This window comes from Monodelphis domestica, chromosome 1 (genome assembly GCF_027887165.1).
Source record: "Monodelphis domestica isolate mMonDom1 chromosome 1, mMonDom1.pri, whole genome shotgun sequence".
NCBI lineage: Eukaryota > Metazoa > Chordata > Mammalia > Didelphimorphia > Didelphidae > Monodelphis > Monodelphis domestica.
This window is the reverse complement of record NC_077227.1, coordinates 293830800-293853961: the sequence shown is the minus strand read 5'-3', so window position 1 is coordinate 293853961 and position 23162 is coordinate 293830800. Positions and strand designations below refer to the sequence as shown.

Below are 23162 nucleotides of genomic sequence, written 5' to 3'. Positions count from 1 at the left end.
TTATTTGCCCAACTCTAATTTTTAGGAAATTATTATTTTCCTTGAGGTTTTGTTTCCTTTTCCATTCTATCAGTCCTATACTTTAAAAGGTTGCTTCCTTCATTGGCTTTTTTGGCCTCAATTTTCATTTGGTACATTCTAATCTTTAGGAAGTTGTTTTCTTTAGTGCATTTTTGTGCCTCCATTTTCTTTTAAGCTAGTTTTTGGAGGGTTGATTCCTTTCAGTGAATTTTTTCCCTAGCTCTTGAGTCATTCTGTCAATTCTCTTACTATTTGATTTTTAAACTTCTTTTCAAGTTCTTCCAGGGATTCTTTTGGGACCTGACATTCTTTCACACTTTCCTTTGATGTATCCTTTTTGGCATTATTGTCCTCTTCTGAGTTCATATTTTGTTCTTATCTGCCACTAAATTAATTTTCTAAGGTTAGATTTTTTGGGTTGTTTTTTTTTTTATTTTTAAGTTATTTTTCCTGTTCTTCCATTGATGTTTTTCTCTGTTCCTGGGGTGCAGGAAACACTGTTCCAAGCTTACAGAGTATTTTTCTCTGGTACCTGAGTTAGCCCAGGCTGATGTTTCTTGCAGTGAGTCTGTTGTGGGGATGACCCTGCTGGCTTGCTGTGTGGAAGCTTGCAGCTGTTTTTCCAGCTAGATTCTGCTCCCAGTGCTTCCAATTCTCCTATTGTTTTATGGACTGAATTGGTTCCTGTTCTGCTCCTGGCTACCCCTGCCAAGTAGTTTAGGCTGGGATAGTTCCCTTCTCTGCCACTTTGCTGCCTCAGGAGCTCTGTCATTTTTTTTTTTGCTTGAGGCTCTCTGCCACTATGTAAAAGTATGTTTGTCTCATGCCTTCATTGCCTTCACTACCCATGGCAAGTGGTTTAGCTGGGGTTGATTCCCCATTCTGCAGCTTTGCAGCCTCAACCACTCTGCCATTTCACTTCCTTAGGTATTCTGCACCTTCACTACCTCAGTGAAACATGTTCTTCCTGCTTTCTCATTACAAAAATAATTGATCCAGAAAATATATTGAAGGGAGGCAATAGAAGGCTTGTTGAACTACCAGAAATTTAAGATAAAAAAGAAAAGTCTAAATAATATACTTCAAGGAATTATTAATGAACGTTTTTCTGAAAATATAAAACTATAGGCTAAAATAGAAATGGATAGAATTCACAGTTAACCACCTGAAAGAGACTAGAGATTAAAAACTCACAGGAAGATTATAGCTAAATTTCTTAGCTTCTGTATCCACTTCACTCTGTATCCACAGCAGGATACTGTCTGGTCAGAGGCCTGGGCCCCCCTCATAATCTTTGCCTAGTCAACTACCAAATTCCCACATAGTCACTAGGTAGAAAACTCCAGAGCTGAGGCTGTGATATTTCCCCCATGGCTTCTGGAGGCTGATACAGTGGTATCTGCCCTAGGGAATTAACTCCCAAGCCTTTAGGGCTTGTTATTTATTGATTCAGTGGTATTTTCCCAGAGTACTTCAACCAGATCAGACCGCCACTCTGGGTAGTCAGTCAGAGCCTCCCAAATTGTCCTAGTTTAGATAACTGTTTCTCCCTTACTTGGAATTATTTCTGTTCACTCGAGGCATTATTTTTAATTATTGGTGGGTGAATTTAGAGAACAAGTTAATCTCCTTCCCTGTCTCCCACCCCAAGTCTTAAGGTCTCATTTCCAGGCATATGATACCAGTAGGTATAAATTTCCTTTTGGGAGAAAAAACCTGGTCCTTCTTATCTGAAAAAGGGTAGATCTCTTGCCATAACTAAGAAGGAATAAAATGGAGAAGCATAAGAGGAGAGTGCAGTTAAGAAATTATGGGGGAGATTCATCACTAAGAAATGCTCAATAATTCATTTGATATGGGTGAGAGGCTTAAATAACCAACCTCAATTTTTCAAAAATACAATAATCAAAAGAGCTATACTTATGCTTTATCAACCTAGTCTCTTAACAGCATTAGAACATCTCTCATTTAGTTAACAGTTTAAGCTTTACCATCAAGCCACCTTGACTCCAAGAGCTCAGTGACTTTCCCAGGGTGGTCCCTGAAGTAATAGTACTTCTTTCTGCCCCCTTTGTCATTGTGATTCTACATGGACATCTATTGCAAAAAGATCACAAGTAGTTCTAGAGAGAATTAATTAGGAAAGATTGCCCCAAGGATCCTGCAGCTGCATTCTCATAGAAGAGATTTAATGGTTAATAGGGCATCTCCCAGTTATCTAGTCAAGTCCTTCACTGCTATAAGAGCTATTATTTTTACCCAATTACCTAGAAATATAATCTTCAAGATTGTCAAATAGTTCTTCTAAGGGAAGCTTGGGATGGGGCACATTATTCAGATTTATACTTCAACCTTCACACTATATAATGATTCAGTTTACCTGGTCACATAAGTGAAACTATAGACACAGGCCTATTACTCAACTCATGAATCTAATAAAAAACCAAGTATTCCTTATACAGTTAACACGGAGACTCTGAGTATTTGCAATGTGTTTTAGAAAACAGCTAAATGATCATATGGACTTTTTTCTTTCTAGGTGAATGCTAAATTTTCTTGGCAAACTACCACCTTGATCTTCGTATTGCAAATTTTTTCTTAACTCTTCCTGTTTTATTTTAGAGTTTAGAGACTAAAATGTTTAGTGTGTACAGTTGTTTAAGAGGTCTCTGTCATATTTTCTGCTTTATATGAAGAATAAGTTCCCAAATTCTTATTAGAAAAATAATCTCTTCCCTTACATCAGGGGAAAAATGCTTTATCTATAAAATATTTCTCTTTTTTATCAAAAGCAGTTTTATACACAGAGGAAAGTCAGTTAATAGCTTACCTTAGCTCAGATATAGTTTGTTTCAAGGCTGATTGGAGAAAACCCATCTCTGGGGTAATTTTCCTTAGAAAAGTCCCACAATTAAAAATTGCATCAAGAACACTCTGAGAGTTTCTTGGTGTGGTTGACTCCAGGAGCCAGGGTCCTGAATTTGATCTCCTAATTGGCATGCCAATTTTTGAGATAAAAATCTGAGGTATAGAGAAACTAAGACACAAAAGTCTAAGTATAATTCCTTTATTGATGAGGCTAGCAATTATCAATAATAGGGTCAATGGTCCCTCAGTGAGTAGAGACACCTCTGACAGACAACAGCTTTAAGAGAATCCATTGGTAGCAGATGATATGTACTAAAATGAAAATGGACTACAATTCATCTATCAATATGTAGTTATATTAGAAGGGGTCCTTCTGTGCTCATGGTGGCAGATGGTGGCAGAGAAAGGCACAGAGTAAGTCATTATGCCCTATAACATCCTTTATTAAGTCTCCATCTCACCGCTCATTGTACCAGTAGAATTCAGTGCTAGTAAAAAGCATCTTATGACCATATTAATCTATCTTCTTTTGCTATTGAGCCATATTAATGGTCACATAATAAGTATCTTGAGGTCTACACAAGCTAATTATAAATCTAAGCTTTAGGAGATTTGTTGTAATGGTTAATGCTATGATTAATAAACTCTTCATTATTAACTAATCATCAATAATTTTATACATTTCTTTGGAGTAAGAAGTATGCTTTTATAATGATAAAAAGGGACCAGATGATGGAATTAATCAAGGGAGTTAGTGCATTGGAAGACCACCTTCTTTAAGAAATTATTATGCATATTTTACAACTATTATTATTCATAATAATGTTCTTAGGGGCATCTGAAACCCAGATAGATAAGGAGACATGGATGCAAAGAGGAAATAGCATAGTCAATTGGAAAGAGAATGATAATGAGAAGGACAAACACTAGACTGCACAATTTCAGGCCAAGAGTAATTTTTAACAATAAGGAACTATCTCTCACCCAATTATTTCCCTCATAAATTAATACTTCTAATAATAAAAGTGAAATGGGAAAAAGCCAAAATGCAATGAAGTCTAAAAATTTAATAAAAGATATTGCTTAAAACAGGGAGCTCAAACCCAGTGCTTCAGATGTTTTAACTCCATGAAAAAAAAAGGAAGTGAAAAAACCATGAAAAAACTCAAGGAAGAATTAGTAGAATTACATACCATACAGTATCAGTAAATTTTGGAATAGATAGAAAAAGAAAAGTATTAATAATGAGAACCCACACAAGGTCATAGAACCAAAGTACATTTGATATCATTTAGAAATATAATTCCTTCTTATACATAAAATTATCTTTAATTACAAATGCTCCTTAAAGAAAAAAAGAACAAACAAACAGCAACTAGGTGTCTCTGTGGATTGAGAGTCAAGCCTAGAGATAGGAGATCCTGAGTTCAAAGAATTCAGTGACTTCCGAGCTATGGGACTCTAGCCCATAACTACTTAACCCTCATTGCCTAGCCCTTACCAGTCATCACAATATTTATTCTAAAATGGAAGGTATTAAAAAAAAAGCAAAGAATGAGCATTTTAAATAACTGGAAGCATTAAATGGTTAGATTATTATTTTTTTAAATAGCATTGCTAACAAAGTTAACATGTAGATTTAGTGCCATACTAATAATTACAAAAGGTATCCTTTAAAGAGCAATAAAAAATAATAACAAATTTCATAACACATTTTGATATTGGTTTAAAAATGGAAATATAGGTCAGTAGAAAAGATGTGGCCAAGAAGAAAAAATTGAATTCAATAACCAATTATTTAGGAAACATGAAAAACATAAATTACTAAATTACCTAGGTGGAAAAAATTCCCTATGTGACAAAAAAACAAATTCATAGGAAGTGTCTAAAACAGTCTAAGAAAAATAGGTCTAAATCAAGAGTTCATGTTCTGTTTAGATTATGTATGACAATGAAGTAAAACTGGATATATTTTTAAAATTAAGCTAATTTTTAATATTAAATATAATAAAACTATAAAAGAAGCAGATTATAATGACCTTTCATAAATATAAGTAAGAAACAAATTCTTTACTGACCAAATAATGCAAAGTGATTTCAAAAATATTTAATGGATAATTACAACTAGAGTAAATGCTTATTTATAAATACAGTTCAATTATTATATGGACAAAAATCAACTGGGGAAAATATTTCTATTAAATATCTCATAAGGATCTGTTATCTGGGATATAGAGACAACTAATAAAATACTAAAGGCCAAACACCATTTCTAATTATTAAATGTTCAAGAAAAATGAATAATTCTCAAAAGAATTAGACTACTTGACTTCCGGGTAATCATGGCTGCAATCTAGACTCCACACGCTTCCTCTCCCCGGCACCGAACGAAATAGACTACATCAAAGGAGCATAAAATCACCTTTGGAGGAACAGAAGGACTCCCCAGTACCCCACAGAGGCAAAGGTACATGGGGCTTGAACATTTCCACACTAAAATAAGAAGGAAAAGCTTGCACAGAAAAGTGAATTGAGCCGCCCTTCCCCCACCCCACCTCCCCCACTAAACCAGAGTGAGCTACCTGAGCACTCACCGGGACAGCGAGTGAGTGGGGAGCGTCTCTGTCTGGGGGGGCACTCCAGGGTCCTTGGGATCTGGGGACTGCCAGGAAAAAACGTCTCAGGGCGCTTTCACTGGAGAATCCAGCGGAAGTGTACTTGGGGCGGGCTGCGCTGAACAAAGCGAACCTGGCGCTGATTATCTGGGCGGAGCTGAATACCTGGGCTCGGAGGCTGGGAAGAACTAGTCTGAAGCAACCTAAATTCACAGAAAAACCGCTCTTATAACCCAGACCCCAGACCAAAAAGGAAAGGGGAATAAAACCACCAAAGGGATGGCTCACATGGCCCAAAATCAAGCCTCCAGGAAGAAAGGGAAAAAAGTGACTATTGAAAACTTTTATGGTGGAAGTACCCAAGGAAAAGAGGAGAATGAGGAGGAAATCCAAAAAAATTCAGAACACGCCTCCCAAAATGGAAACTATCAACAAGCTCTGGAAGATCTCAAACTGGAACTTATCCAAAAGATGGAAACCTTCTGGAAAGAAAAATGGGAGAAAGAGATCAGCTGTCTGACAGATAAGACTGCTCAATTGGAAAAAGAACTCGAAGCATCCAATAGAAGGGCAGACAAGGCTGAAAAGCAAAACCAGTCCCTAATGACCAGAATTAAGCACCTCGAAGAAAGTGAGATGATAAAACAGCAAGAATCAATAAAGCAAACCCAAATAATTAATGAATTGGAAGAAAACATAAAATATCTCACTGAGAAGGTCACGGACCTGGAGAACAGAGGAAGACGAGAAAATCTCCGTATCATCGGTCTCCCAGAAAAACCAGAGTTAAACAACAAATTGGATATTATTCTAGAGGAGATTATAAAAGAAAATTGCCCCCACGTTCTGGAGCAAGGGGGCAAAATAGAAATAGAAAGGATTCATAGAACACCTTCTATACTAAATCCCCAAAAGACAACGCCTAGGAATGTAATTGCCAAATTCAAGAGCTTCCAAGTAAAGGAGAAAATCCTACAAGAAGCCAAGAACAAGAGCTTCAGATATAAGGGGGCTCCCATAAGGATCACACACGACTTAGCGGCTAATACACTAAGAGACCGCAAAGCATGGAACACGATATTTAGAAAGGCAAGAGAGCTGGGTCTCCAACCAAGAATCAACTACCCAGCAAAACTGACTATATGCTTCCAGGGGAAAGTATGGGCATTCAACAAAGTAGAAGATTTCCAAGCATTTGCTAAGAAAAGACCAGAGCTCTGTGGAAAGTTCGATATCCAAGCACAGAAAGCAAGAGAAACATGAAAAGGTAAATATGAAAGAAAGGGAAAAGGAGATAAATCTTATCTTTTTCTTTAAGTCAAACTCTCTTCTATAAGGACTACATTTACATCAAATTATATATATTAATATGTGGGGAAACTGTTTTGTGTAACTCTCATAAATTGTAGCATCATAAAAGTAGTTAGAAGAAACATGCATAGGGAAAGATTGGGGCATTAAGAAGATTTTGGGGAAAGTGGGGGCAAAGAAAGGAAAAGGGAGGGGGGAACCATCGATAATACTAAGATTAACTTCAAGAAATAGGGGGGGACTCAATAGAATAAACTTTCCTATATAAAGATACGCATGGGAAGGGGAGGGGAAGAACTCTCATATGAGAAGGAGAGGAAGAGAGCGTGAAGTGGAATTACTTAAACCTTACTCTCAGTGAAATCAAATCTGAGAGGGAAGAACATCTAGATCCAGTGGGATCCTGAATTCTATCTTATCCATTAGGGCAAGAAAGAAAGGAAAATTAAGGAGGGGGAGGGGGAAGGGAGTACAAAAAGGGAGGGAAGGAGAGGGGGGAGGGGAAGGGAGCATAAAAAGGGAGGGGCTAGAAAGGGAAGCATCTCAAGGGAGGGGACTAGGGGGACTGACCTAAAGTATCACTGGTTCAAAAGGAGAAAGCTAAAGAAGAAAGGTCAGAACTAGGGGAAGATATCAAAATGCCTGCGAATCCACAAATAACAATCATAACTTTGAACGTGAATGGGATGAACTCACCCATAAAACGCAGACAAATAGCAGATTGGATTAGAACCCAAAACCCTACCATATGTTGTCTTCAAGAAACACATATGAGACGGGTTGACACTCACAAGGTTAAAATTAAAGGTTGGAGTAAGACCTTTTGGGCCTCAACCGATAGAAAGAAGGCAGGAGTTGCAATCATGATATCTGACAAAGCCAAAGTACAAATAGACCTGATCAAAAGGGACAGGGAAGGTAAATATATTCTGCTAAAAGGAAGTATAGACAATGAGGAAATATCACTAATCAACATGTATGCATCAAATGGTATAGCATCCAAATTTTTAATAGAGAAACTAGGAGAATTGAAGGAGGAAATAGACAGTAAAACCATATTAGTGGGAGACTTGAACCAACCACTATCAAATTTAGATAAATCAAATCAAAAAATAAATAAGAAAGAGGTAAAAGAGGTGAATGAAATCTTAGAAAAATTAGAATTAATAGACATATGGAGAAAAATAAATAGGGACAAAAAAGAATACACCTTCTTTTCAGCACCACATGGCACATTCACAAAAATAGATCATACACTAGGTCATAGAAACTTGGCACTTAAATGCAGAAAAGCAGAAATATTAACTGCAGCCTTTTCAGATCACAAGGCAATTAAAATATTGATCGGCAAGGGTACATGGAGACCCAAATCAAAAATTAATTGGAAATTAAATAACATGATACTCCAAAATCGGATAGTTAGAGAAGAAATCATAGAAACAATTAACAATTTCGTTGAAGAAAATGACAACGGCGAAACATCCTTTCAAACCTTATGGGATGCAGCCAAGGCAGTACTTAGAGGAAAATTCATATCCCTGAGTGCATATATTAACAAATTAGGGAGGACAGAGATCAAGGAATTGGAAATGCAAATCAAAAAACTTGAGAATGAACAAATTAAAAACCCCCAGAAGAAAACCATACTAGAGATCCTAAAAATTAAGGGAGAAATTAATAAAATAGAAAGTGACAGAACTATTGAGCTAATAAACAAGACTAGAAGCTGGTACTTTGAAAAAACAGACAAAATAGACAAAGTACTGGTTAATTTAATTAAAAAAAGGAAAGAAGAAAGGCAAATTAATAGCATCAAGGATGAAAAGGGGGATCTCACCTCCAATGAAGAGGAAATTAAGGCAATCATTAAAAACTACTTTGCCCAACTATATGGCAATAAATATACCAACCTAGGTGATATGGATGAATATTTACAAAAATATAAATTGCCTAGACTAACAGAAGAAGAAATAGTTTTCTTAAATAATCCCATATCAGAAAAAGAAATCCAACAGGCCATCACAGAACTTCCTAAGAAAAAATCCCCAGGGCCTGATGGATTCACCAGCGAATTCTATCAAACATTCAGAGAACAGTTAACCCCAATACTATACAAACTATTTGACATAATAAGCAAAGAGGGAGTCCTACCAAACTCCTTTTATGACACAAGCATGGTACTAATTCCAAAGTCAGGCAGGCCAAAAACAGAGAAAGAAAACTATAGACCAATCTCCCTAATGAATATAGATGCAAAAATCTTAAATAGGATACTAGCAAAAAGACTCCAGCAAGTGATCAGAAGGGTCATCCACCATGATCAAATAGCATTTATACCAGGGATGCAGGGCTGGTTCAACATTAGGAAAACTATCCACATAATTGACCACATCAACAAGCAAACCAACAAGAACCACATGATTATCTCAATAGATGCAGAAAAAGCCTTTGATAAAATACAACACCCATTCCTATTAAAAACACTAGAAAGCATAGGAATAGAAGGGTCATTCCTAAAAATAATAAACAGTATATATCTAAAACCATCAGCTAATATCATCTGCAATGGGGATAAACTAAATCCATTCCCATTAAGATCAGGAGTGAAACAAGGATGCCCATTATCACCTCTATTATTTGACATTGTATTAGAAACACTAGCAGTAGCAATTAGAGAAGAAAAAGAAATTGAAGGCATCAAAATAGGCAAGGAGGAGACCAAATTATCACTCTTTGCAGATGACATGATGGTCTACTTAAAGAATCCTAGAGACTCAACCAAAAAGCTAATTGAAATAATCAACAACTTTAGCAAAGTTGCAGGATACAAAATAAACCCACATAAGTCATCAGCATTTCTATATAATTCCAACACAGCTCAGCAGCAAGAACTAGAAAGAGAAATCCCATTCAAAATTACCCAAGACAAATTAAAATACTTAGGAATCTATCTCCTGAGACAAACACAGGATCTATATGAACACAACTACAAAACACTTTCCACACAACTAAAACTAGACTTGAACAATTGGAAGAACATTAACTGCTCATGGGTAGGACGAGCCAATATAATAAAAATGACCATCCTACCCAAACTCATCTATCTATTTAGTGCCATACCCATGGAACTTCCAAAAATTTTTTTTACTGATTTAGAAAAAAACATAACAAAGTTCATTTGGAAGAACAAAAGATCAAGGATATCCAGGGAATTAATGAAAAAAAAATACAAAGGAAGGGGGTCTTGCAGTCCCAGATCTCAGACTATATTATAAAGCAGCGGTCATCAAAACAATTTGGTACTGGCTAAGAGACAGAAAGGAGGATCAGTGGAATAGACTGGGGGCAAGCAACCTCAGCAAGACAGTATATGACAAACCCAAAGATCCCAGCTTTTGGGACAAAAATCCACTATTTCATAAAAACTGTTGGGAAAATTGGAGGACAGTATGGGAAAGATTAGGCTTAGATCAACACCTCACACCCTACACCAAGATAAATTCAAAATGGATGAATGACTTGAACATAAAGAAGGAAACTATAAGAAAATTAGGCGAACACAGAATAGTATACATGTCAGACCTTTGGGAAGGGAAATACTTCAAAACCAAACAAGAATTAGAAAGAATTACAAAATGCAAAATAAATAATCTGAATTACATCAAATTAAAAAGTTTTTGTACAAACAAAACCAATGTAACCAAAATCAGAAGGGTAGCAACAAATTGGGAAACAATCTTCATAAAAACCTCTGACAAAGGTTTAATTACTAAAATTTATAAAGAACTAAATCAATTGTACAAAAAATCAAGCCATTCTCCAATTGACAAATGGGCAAGGGACATGAACAGGCAATTCTCAGCCAAAGAAATCAAAACTATTAATAAGCACATGAAAAAGTGCTCTACATCTCTTATAATCAGAGAGATGCAAATCAAAACAACTCTGAGGTATCATCTCACACCTAGCAGATTGGCTAACATGACAGCTATGCAAAGTAATGAATGCTGGAGGGGATGTGGCAAAATGGGGACATTAATTCATTGCTGGTGGAGTTGTGAATTGATCCAACCATTCTGGAGGGCAATTTGGAACTATGTCCAAAGGGCGATAAAAGACTGTCTGCCCTTTGATCCAGCCATAGCACTACTGGGCTTGTACCCCAAAGAGATAATGGACAAAAAGACTTGTACAAAAATATTCATAGCTGCGCTCTTTGTGGTGGCCAAAAACTGGAAAACGAGGGGATGCCCATCAATTGGGGAATGGCTGAGCAAATTGTGGTATATGTTGGTGATGGAATACTATTGTGCTAAAAGGAATAATAAAGTGGAGGAATTCCATGGAGACTGGAACAACCTCCAGGAAGTGATGCAGAACGAAAGGAGCAGAACCAGGAAAACATTATACACAGAGACTGATACATTGTGGTACAATCGAGGGTGATGAACTTCTCCATTAGTATCAATGCAGTTTCCCTGAACAATCTGCAGGGATCTAAAAAAAAATACTACCCACAAGCAGAGGATAAACTGTGGGAGTAAAAACACCGCTGAAAAGCAACTGCTTGACTACAGGGTTGGAGGAGATAAGACTGAGGAGAGACTCTAAATGAACACTATAATGCAAACTCCAACAACAGGGAAATGGGTTTGAGTCAAGAACAAATGTGATAACCAGTGGAATCATGCGTCGGCTATGGGAGAGGGAAAGGCGGGGGGGGGGGGGGGGGGGGAGGGGAGGGGAGGAAAAGAAAACGATCTTTGTTTCCAGTGAATAATGTATGAAAACGACCAAATAAAATAATATTTAAAAAAAAAGAATTAGACTACTTACTAACAACAATATGGAAGAAAGCCCTAATAAAAGAAAAACTCAAATCAAAACAACCAAAAGCCTTATCACACCTAAAAAATCAGAGATGACAGAAAATGGAAAATCTCAGTATTGGAGAGATTATGAAGAGACTAATACTCTAAAGAATACTGCAACCTAAGCAGTCACAAGTAATGGATTCTTGACAAAATTGTTATATATTGAGTGTTCCCAAAACGTGTACATTATTCTATAAAAACTGAAATTGTGTTTAAATATAAACTATGTGTAGAAGCAAATTTTTAGAAGTTAACTTTGTTTACCTACAATGATATATGTTTTGTATTGTAAACCAAAAATTTAAGATAAATTGGTTATGACAATGTACAAAAGATATTATGTTATATATTAAGATAATATTGATTCTCTTGCAAATCACTAACAAACTCCTATTATACCAGCCATCATTAATAAAGATAATGTTAGTGGAAATTTACTCCCACAAAACTGATAACCCTTTTTCTATAAGAATTGAGAATTGCCAAACATTGTTAGTGAGTTTTGAAACTTAGAAAAAACCTAAAAAAATATTGGAAAGAAAAATTGGTTATCATGACTTCAGAAATCAAAACTTCTCATTGCATACATAAATCTTGGAAAATTTTCATTTCCAAGCTGTAACTGGTGAGATTTGCTGTTAAAGGTAAAAGCTTTTGGGATTGCAACTAATATTGTTTTTGAGTCTTGAATTTGAGTCCTGATAGATCATTGAACTGTATCCAAAGATACAAATTCAAAAGGAAAGAATAACCCTGACTCTTACCTGAAGTCATACAGTGTTTAATCCTTTCCCTGCTTTTTCCTTTCAAAGCTAATTGTTATAAGCAAAGCAAAGTGAAATAATAATTGAAGCCCCAGAAATTTGAATGGGTTTAGCAATTAAATATGTTCCAATAATTATTTGAGACTGTACCCCACTCCGAGTTTCTGTTTCAATGGGAGTTATAATGAATCTCTTATAAGTTAATTCATTTGTATAATCACTGAACATGAATTGGAGTAACCTATTTACAAACGCAAACAACAAACAAACAAAAGCCAGAATTATAATATGGGGTTAGAGGTTTTGTTTTTATTTACACAGGAAATGAACACCTACAGCAAATAACTTTTCAGGAACAACCGAATATGATAAAACCCAGATGACCACTCTAAAGTCTAAAGTCACCAAAGCCCATGATTTGAAGACAAGCCAAAAGAACAGTTCACATGGCAGAATAATCACAGGAGGTGGCAAGCCTCCCTAAGACTGATCAATCTTAACTATTAACACCAGTCTAATTATTACTATTGTTGTAGTTCAACTACCTTGAAAATTGTAACTTATAATGATGTATAACCTTATATCCTGATATTAGCTATAATTATTTCTGTATCAAATGGCAGTTTTCAAAGTATATTTCCCCTTCTATTCATTCAATTTAATCTCACATTTATTCCAATAGAAGATGGCACAGTGTCCACACAAATATCTTATGCCAAACACTTATTGCAGACCATAATAGAATATAATCCTCAATAGCATAATAGCATGGACACTTGGAAATAAAAGAAATTTGACTTCTAAGTAAAGAAAAAGTCAATATTTGCATGGCTTATGGAACCAAGAATTGAATGCTAACAGAATCAGGCCTAATAAGAGTAACTCTCTTAAGCTGTGATGGGTGATACTTGTCATAAAGGCAAAAGGACCTTGAGTCTCAATGCCATAGCAAATCTAACAATCTAAATTATCCTATAGAAACAAAAAACATAACAAATTCAACTAAGGCTATTGTAGAGCTAAAATTAATGGTTTGACTAAAATATTAGAGAATATAAATAAGTTCAAGTTGGAATGACTTTATTTAGCAGCTTTATTTACAAAATAGAGGGAAAGAGTAAAGTAGAGAAATGTGAAAAAGGACAAAGTAAGCAGTCTAGCTTATCACCCTAAGTGTTTCTCTGGTGTCTGGCTCAACTCAGGTTGAGTTAATTAGCCCTCCACCATAGGGCCATCAGTCAGAGGACTGGTTAGCCAGAGCACCCAATGGTGGATAACCACATGGCTTCCCCAAGATGGAGAGGCCTCTCTGGAAACTAATCTCTCCAGAAGCCAGGAAAGAAGTCAGCCTTTTCATTCATCCCATGTTGTAATTCAAAGGGAAGATTCAAGAGCAGTCTTACCAGAAGCAGTCTGATGTCCCAATCCAGAGCTCCTCCAAGGCCAAATTTGAAGGAGAAAGTGAGTTTGGACAGGAAGTTCAGGGTTTTTATAGTGCTTTTTCCACAACCCTTCCTGTCCCTTCCTCCACTTTACAGGGACCAATTTGCAGTCTTTAAATTTGCTTAGCACTGCCCAGGGGGCAGTCAGTTGCTTCTGAGTTATCACCCACTTTTGCAAGTGACTTGCAGACCTCCCCTACTTAGGTGCTTTTGGAGGCGTAAACTCCTATAGTAAGTAGTTTGTGGACTTCCCTTACTTTAGGGTTAAGAATGGGTGTATTTGCTTTTTTTTTGATTAATTCAAAAGTAGACAAAGTGAAAATTAATCCTATCTTCACACTATGCAAAAAGCTCAGAGGTGAGCTCAGAGGTGTTGTTGAGGGAGTCTTAGTAACCCTAAAATTAAACCACCTTGTTTGAGGCAAAAAATTCCCTGAGAAAAAGTCATCTTAGCTCCTGTGCTAATGGAGAAATGTCTGCCTATGACAAAACAAAAATTCTGGACACACTCTGAAAAAAAAGGCCCTAGTAAAAAATGAAATTTCAAAAGCTCCATTTCTAAGCAAATAGAATTGGAATTTAGCTTTCTAGCCTTACACAATCCATACAAATGATATACTCACTTACCTTGCCTTCATTTGTTTAATTTAAATAAAAAAGGAGCAGATATAGCCCCCAGTAGTGAGAGTAGACCCCCAATAAAATCAGAGCCATCAGCTAGCTAGAGTCAGGCAAGTATGATCTCATTCAAAGCACTTGATAAGTTCTTGGTTGTTCCTGGCTGTCCTTGTCCTACCCACTAAAGCAAATATTTCCCTGAGAATCTGGACTAGATGGTTACATATTTGCCTGTGATTTATTATCCTCTCAGAAGACTCTGATTAGAGTCACTGAGGTAATCTACATCCATTGTCTCCATCTTGTAAATCATTACTAACCATTGCCCCTTCAAAAGGCTTACCTACATCATTTGCCTCTAAATTATATACCCCAAATCATTTAATTTGTCACTGGTCAGCAAGAGGATTTCTGTATGTCTGGTCCATCAGTCTGTCAGTTTGACCCTCCTGTAATCCTAGAATAATTTTTCTCATCCCAGTTCACTGACCCACAAGTAATTTCTCAAGCAGATCTTGACAAACAAATATTGTAATCATTGGCCAGAAATGACCAAATAAATGATGGCATGAATGAAGGACAATATTATTGTGATAAAATTTAATGAATACAGAAAATCATGGAATAGTTTATATGAACTGATAAAAAAAAACAGTGAAATAAATAGAATCTGTAAGTATTGTTTTGACTGCCTCCCAAAAGTAATTTATCTCATTATTGTCCTTTTGTTTAACAAAATTCATCTATATATTATTTGTTATTAGGATTCAATGATGTAATTTCTACTTAAATTTTGAACCTTTCCTAAAAATATTTTGAGTATAATTTTATCACATTGTATTTTATAGAGGGTATATTTAATATTTCTTTTCTACATTTTAGTTGCTTTTTATGTTCCAGTACAATCTTCTCACTAATATTGTGAAGTCTAGTGAATACATACATTTATGGATGGTAGAAGGAAGAAGAACCAGGAAGATATATGGATAAATAAGGGCCATAGAGGCAGGAAGAAAAAAAAAGCATTAGACATAATATAAGGAGAGTTAAAACAGTAGAAGTTATCAGAGTTCCAGGATAGTGAGAACTGAATAAGAATACAAGTTATCCTTAATGGTAGACAGTTACAAAGAACATTTTTGCCATTTAAACCTAATACTTCTTTTTTTTACTTTAGGAAAGGCCTATGCTCCCGAATTCTATTATGACACCTATAATCCTGTGTGGCAAAACAGGCATCGAGTATATTCCTATAGTTTGCAGTGGACTCAAATGAATCCTAATGCAGTGGACCGCATTGTTGCATATCGTCTGGGTATAAGGCAGGTGAGAAAATTAGTTTATTTCAATTATATTAATTTTTATATTCATTTTCAAACATGTTAGAAATGCTTTGTTAGTCAAAATGCTTGGGAGTCTTTAAAACTGATTGTGTATTTTGTAATATGATAGTGGGTAGACTAAAGATTTTCCCCTTCGGTCTTTAGATAGAACCGAAGAATGACATGGTATTTGTTGGAAGCATAACTTCTTTCAAATATGTCACTTTCCTATATAAAACACTCATTTCTTACAAACTTAGAAGTCTTACAAAATGTATTAAACTCTTACTTCTATTTTAAAATCAATACAGTGTATTGTTTCCAAGGCAGAAGGTGAGAGCTGGACAATGGGATTTAAGTGACTTGTCCAGAGTCACACTGCTAGGAAGTGTCTGAGGCCAGATTTGAACTTAGGACCTCTTGACTCTCAACATCCTCTAAGCCCTAAGTCTAACAAATTTTGGTTCCAAAGACTTCAAATGGTCAAGAACGCTCTTAAAATCCCAATTACTAATTAACATACATGATTTTTAGAAAAAATGCATAAAGGTCTGATGTTAGTATATTTGTCTAATTGTAATTATTTCACTCATCTTACAAAATCCAAGTTTTGGTGTATCTAAAAATATATCATTAATTAATTAAATCTTGATTTTAACCCAATGGTTCCTGCTCATTGTTCAAAATCATAGAAAATCCATTTATAGTCTTAAAAAATCATCAAATACTACCTTATATTCAGCAAAAAAATATCTCTTACAAAAGCCATGATCATTGCTTACTTAATCACTGATCGAGCATTTCTAGTAGTAGAAAATACAACATTCTTCAAGAGAACCCATTCCATTTTTCCTTAGATATGATTGTAAAAAAGTTTGTAATTATGTTAAACCAAAATAGAAATGTAATTATCTTTTGGAATTCAGAATCAATGGGAATTTCCTACTCCCTTTTCTCATATTAAAATATTAAAATATTTTTTCAGGAACCTTTTTTCTTTAGAACTGCACAAGCTAGATCATTTCATCCAATACTCATATTGCTCAAATAAATAAACCTATTAAGAAACAGAAAGAGGGCCACTAACTTCTAATTGCATATTCAGGGCTCTTAAAAACAAGCATCAAATCTAATTTAAATAAGTATGAGTTGTAGGGAGAATATTAATCACAATTGTCACATTCTCCAAGAGAGATACAAAATAATACTCAGATGGATCTGTAATCTTGATGATCTATAAGGGTCTTCAACCATGCAGAACACAATCCACCCATACCTATTAACATTATATACTATTCTTGTCCAGGTTAGAAACTCCTCACAAGAGTTCCACTACATTGAGTGAGCCCTTCCTTGCTTTCTTATTTAAGAAGAAACTAAAATAACAGTAAGAACAATATGCCTTTTTAAACATGTTTTATGCTTCAGTCTTCCCTCATAGTTGCTCTGATGTGGGTAGTAAAAATTTAAGTTGCAGAAATCTGTCTTCTATCACTTCTTGTTCCAAAAATACATACCTATTTATTTGAAAGAATAAACATTTTTATAAGCCTCAACTGGATTTGTTTTCCTGTGGCACTTTGGCTTTAAGATTGAAATATAACTATCCACATTCTATGAATTTCTTTTCAAATTACTTAATTTTTCCTGAGCTTCTGATATTCCTTGGTTTTTCTTCCCTTAAGGTTCTCTTTGTCTTCGGTGTTACATGTGTATGATTGAATTATTTTTATTTCCTCACAATTATTCATATGCTTTCTTTGAGAATTTTGCTCTTGATCTCTTATTTTGCTGGTGACAAACTATTATATCTTACAGTTGCCTATAATTGATTTCTGATAGCTTCCCCCTACCCCCATGCATTGTACGTAGATCATGGATAAAGAACTCAAAAGCTGCATGAGTTTGGGAACATTTGACTACCTAGCCCTATAGTCACATGTACCTCCTTCTAAGATATCTTTAGACAGTCATTTATAATCCCCTCAACATCTATACCAAACTTCTTTTATTTATAATTTTTTTTATTTTCCTCAGTTATAAGCTAAAACCATTTCAACATTCTTTTTTTTTTAATTTTGAGTTTCAAATTCTCTTCCTCCCTTCATCCCAACCTGAGACAACGAGATATTTTCATACAGATTTTATGTGTAGTCATATAAAACATTTTTCCATATTAGTCATTTTGACTTTCCATCTAATTTCAATAGGAATTCCAACTAAGTGGAGAAAGGAATCAATATTCCTCCTTTAACTTGCCAGAAATGGTCTTTTATGTGATTCCAATAAAATAGAATGGAGAATGTTGTCTCTTTTCATCCCCAAGAGGGTAGGCAGTGAGGTTAGTATCTGTTCCTCCCTGACATCCTCCCACCATAAAGCAGCCTGAGAAAAAATATGCCATCCACTTTAAAACCCTGCCAAGTTTTTAAAGAAACTCTTGTGAATGCAGTATCATTTTACTGTCAGTCAAAATCCCTCATGTCTAATCCCTTATAAATAAATGTAGGTGCAGCAGATTGGCTAGAGGCATCCCTAAAAGGGGCTTTGAAGTAGTTTAAGATAGTTTTAGTTTGGAGCTTAAGATAAAGTTGGAGTTTAAAATAAAAACTGCATGAGAAAGTCAAGCTAGCATCCTCCTCACTTTTTGTTGCTAATGGTGGTCTTAATTATAATTATAGCTATTTTATAATTTTATAATTTATAATTTTATGTTATATAAATTTTATAATAAGTTATAATTTTAGCTATTTCAGTTATCCCAGCTGTCTGAGGTTTAGTGTTTGATAAAGGTGGTACAAATTGAAATACCATTGTGGAGAAGTTATCAGGACATCCAACCCTCCAAAAGAGATGTGAGTTTCAAGACTTGGACTATGGCCTGCCCTCACTCTTCTTTATGAGTTTTAGAACCACTCTACCCACTGGAGATGGTTATAGGTCTATAGACATAACTCCTAAAAGTCTTTCATTCTCATCAGCAAGTTAAGAATGTAACTCAACATGGTAGGGTTCAAATCTACAATCTCAGGAAACTTCTATCACCCCTGTCATTAATGAATGACCCTTCTTATTCCTCTCTCTCTCTCTCTCTCTCTCTATATATATATATATATATATATAGTCTTGGGTAAGAAAAAGTTTCGGTTGTAGGCCCTGTTTAATTGTTTCTTAGGAGTCTAAAAAACACTGACTGCCTCATCCTATGCAAAGATTTGGACAAAGACCAACATGAAAAATCTGCTACTGTTATTACCCAAATAGTTCCATTAATGTCTTTCCTTTCTTGTGGAGAAGTTTCCTTTATTTACCAAGATATATCCCACCAAAGTCAAGCCCATTGTTACCACCCTACTCAACAGGAGCCTGTCTGAATCTTTTCAGAATTTGTAGCCCTTTGTATTCTTTTCTTTTATTATTGTTATTTTATTTTTTCCATATTGCATGTCAATATAATTTTTAATATTACTTCTCTGATGTTTTGTAATCCATGTTATTTCCCTCTTTCCTGGACCATCCCGTCCCCAAATATACATCAGATCCTGTGTAACAAAACCTATTGTTTACAATAGAGAAAAATTTATGAAGGAAATAAAGTGAAGAATGATATGTTTTCAATCTTCATTCAGACTCAATCTGTTCCTTTTATGGTAGTGGATAAGCTTTTTCTTCATGAGTACTTCTAAGTTGTCCTGGATCCTTGCCTGAATCCTGCCAAGATTGTAACGATAATATCATATGATGATCATATGTGAATCTTATGTGAATGACTTGTATCATTCACAATTGATCATCATATGATATTATAGTTACATTATTGTTCTGTTCACTTCACTCTGCATTACTTCTTATAAATCTTTTCTGGTTTTACGATCATCTTGTTTATCATTTCTTATGGTATTCCAATTCAATGATATACCACAACTCGCTCAGTCATTTCACAATTGATGACTATCCCTTCAGTTTCCACTTCTTTGCCACCACAAAAATAGCTGCTATAAATATTTTTGTTACAGGTAGGTCCTTTTATCTTTAACCTATTTGGGATAGATACCTAGTATTGCTATATTGCTGGGTCAAAGGACAATTTTATGTCCCTTTGTGCATGGTTCCAAATTACTCTCTGGAATGGTTTGATCAGTTGACAGCTCTACCAACAGTGTATTAATGTCCCAATTTTTCCACATTCTCTACATTTATCATTTTTATTTTTTTGTCATGTTAGTCAGTCTTATAGGTGTGATTTAGTACCTCAGAGTTATTTTGATTTACATTTTTCTCCAATTTACTTATGGTTTCACCATTTATTTCTAAATCATGTACAGATTTTGACTTTGCCTTGGTATATGGAGTAAGGTGTGCCTTAGTTTTTGCCATATTGTTTTCAGTTTTCCCAGCAGATTTTGGAAAGTAGTGAGTTCTTCTCTCAAGCTTGACTGTTTAGGTTTTTCCATCACTAGGTTACTATGGTCCTTTACCATGGCACGTTAAATGCTTAATCTATTCCATTGATCCACTATTATATTTCTTAGCCAGTGTCATATTGCCCAGATATTTATCACTTGATGCTATAGTTTGAGATCCATTACAACTAAGGTTTCATTTTTTAGTAATTCCTTTGATATTCCTGACTTTTATACTTCCAAGTGAGTTTTATTATTTTTTCCAGTCCTTTGAAAAAAGTTTTGAGTAATTTGATTGACATGGCAATGAATAAGCAAATTAATTTAGGTAGAATTGTTCATTTTATTATATTGACTCAGCCTACTCATGAACAATTCATGTTTTCAAGTTGTTTAGATTTGACTTTATTTGTATGAAAAGTTCACACAGTTCCTCGGTTTGTCTTGGAAGATAGATTTACAAGCGTTTTATATTATCAATAGTTATTTTAAATGGAATTCCTTTTTATCTCTTGATTTGGGGCTTTCTTGATAGTGTATAGAAATATTGATGACTTTATATGCTGCAAATTTGCTAAAATTGTTAATTGTTTCTATGGGCATCCTTGTTTCACTCTTGATTTGATTAGAAAGGCTTCTCATTTATCCCCATTACAGATAATGTTTGCTAATAGGTATAGATAGATAGATAGATAGATAGATGAGGAATGTTCTATTTATTCCAACATTCCTTAATGTTTTTCATAAGAATCAGTGAGTATTTTGTCAAAAGATTTTTCTGCATCTATTGAAATAGTTATATGGTTTCTGTTGGATTTTCCTATAAATATGGTCAGTTATGTTGACAGTTTTCCCAATATTGAATCAGGTTCCATATTCCAGGTTTAAATCCCACCAGGTAATAATAGATGATCCTTGTGAAATATTGTTCCAATCTCTTTGCTAGTATTTTGTTTAAGATTTTTGCATCAATATCATTAGGGATATTGATCTATCATTTTTTTTCTGGTTTAGGTATAAAAGTACATCATTTTTTGTCATAAAAGGAATTTGGTAGAGTTCTTTCCTCAAGTATTTTTTTTCAAAAGTTTATATTGTATTGGAATTAATTGTATTTAAATATTTAGTAAAATTCATTTGTGAAACTGTCTGGCTCTGGGGATTTTTTCTTCAGAAATTCATTGATGGCTTGTTCAATTTAGTTTTCTGATCGCTTAAGTGTATTTCCTCTTCTGCTACATAGGAAATTTATATTTTTTTGAATATTCATCTATTTCACTTAGATTATCAGATTTATTGGCACATAATAGGGTAAAAAGAACTCGAAATAATTACTTTAATTTCCTTTTCAATGGCTGAAATTTTACTCTTTTCATTTTTAATGTAATTTGGTTTTCTTTTTCCTTTTTTGATTATATTAATAAATGGTTTCTCTATTTTATTGATTTTTTCATACAACCAATATCTTGTTTTATTAATTAGTTCAAAAGCTTTAGACTTTCAATTTTATTAATTTCTCCTTTGATTTCTAATTTGATGTTCAGTTGGGGTTTTAATTTGCTATTTTACTATTTTTAGTTGTATACCCAAATTATTGATATGCCCATTATTTTATTCATTTAAGTAAGAAGAGATATAAATTTTCCCCTAACTACTGCTTTGTCTCTATCCCCCAAATTTTGTACTTTTGTCTTTGTCATTCTATTTAATGAAATTGTTCATTGTTGCTATGATTTTTTTCTTTGACCCACTCATTGTTTAAGATGAGATTATTTAGTTTTCAATTAATTTTTAGGCTTTTTTCCCTCTAACTCCTTAATTAATATATGTTTTATAGTTCTGTGATCTTAAAGTATACATTTAATAGTTCTGTTTTTCTGTGTATTGGTTGTGAGGTTTTAAGGACCTATTGATATTGTGAAGGTCCTAGGCACTGTTGAGGAAAAGATATATTCTTTTCTTTTCCTGAATAGTATTCTCCAAGGTTCTATTATCTAAATTTTCTAAAATTTAATTCATTTCTTTAATTTCTTTCTTGTTTTTGTTTTTGTTTCCCTTTCTCTAATTCTGAGAGAAGAAGGTTAATGCCCTCTACTAACATAGTTTTGTTGTCTGTTTCCTCTTGCAACTAACTCATAATAATTTGGATGCTGCATCATATGGTGCATATATTTTGATATTGAAATTACTTCATCATCTATGGTTCCTTTTGGCAATATGTAATTCCTTTCTTTATTTCATTTAATTGAGTAAGTTTTCATTTTTTCTTTTTCAGAGGTCATAATTCTTACCCCTGAATTTTTTATTTTAGCTGAAGCATTATTTGCTTCTCACTAAATAGCATACAAAAAAAAAAAAACAAGGAAAATAAATTGAAAAAACTGCTTCATTCCACACTCAGACTTCATCAGCTCTCTCTTCCTCTCATTCTCTGGAAGTGAATAACATATATCATTATAAGTCCTTCAGAATTAGAGTTCTGTCTTTCTCAAATTATTGTTTACCATTATGATATTTCTATTACTGTATAAAATGTTAAGCTCACTTCACTTTACATCATTTAATGCAAGACTTTTGAAAGCTTTCAGAAAACATCCTCCTGATCACTTCTTATATCACAATAACATTCTATCATAATCATAGAGTACATCTTGTTCAGCCATTCCCCAAATTGATAGTAGTCCCCTCAATTTCCAATTCTTTGACACCACAAAAAGAGTTGATATAAATATTTTTGTATATCTAAATACTCTTCTTTTTCTTTGATATCTTTGGGATTTAAATCTTGTATTACTAAACCAATAGGTTTGTACAGTTTTATAGCCCAGTGTTCACCAGAATGGTTGGATGAGTACATGACACCACCAATAGTGCATTAGTGTCCCTATTTTTCCACATCCTCTTCAACATTTGTCATTTTGATT

The 23162-nt window shown here is 34.4% G+C and overlaps 1 protein-coding gene across 11 annotated transcripts in view; it reads left to right on the top strand.

Moving 5' to 3' along the window:
• MDGA2 (MAM domain containing glycosylphosphatidylinositol anchor 2) overlaps window positions 1-23162 on the top strand; it is an 811975-nt gene that overhangs the window by 625464 nt on the left and 163349 nt on the right. For all 11 annotated transcript variants that reach the window (XM_056820935.1, XM_007473236.3, XM_056820917.1 and 8 more), the window contains one exon: window positions 15691-15839. In XM_056820935.1, the coding sequence (XP_056676913.1) occupies window positions 15691-15839 (149 nt within the window). The remainder of the gene's footprint in view (window positions 1-15690; window positions 15840-23162) is intronic.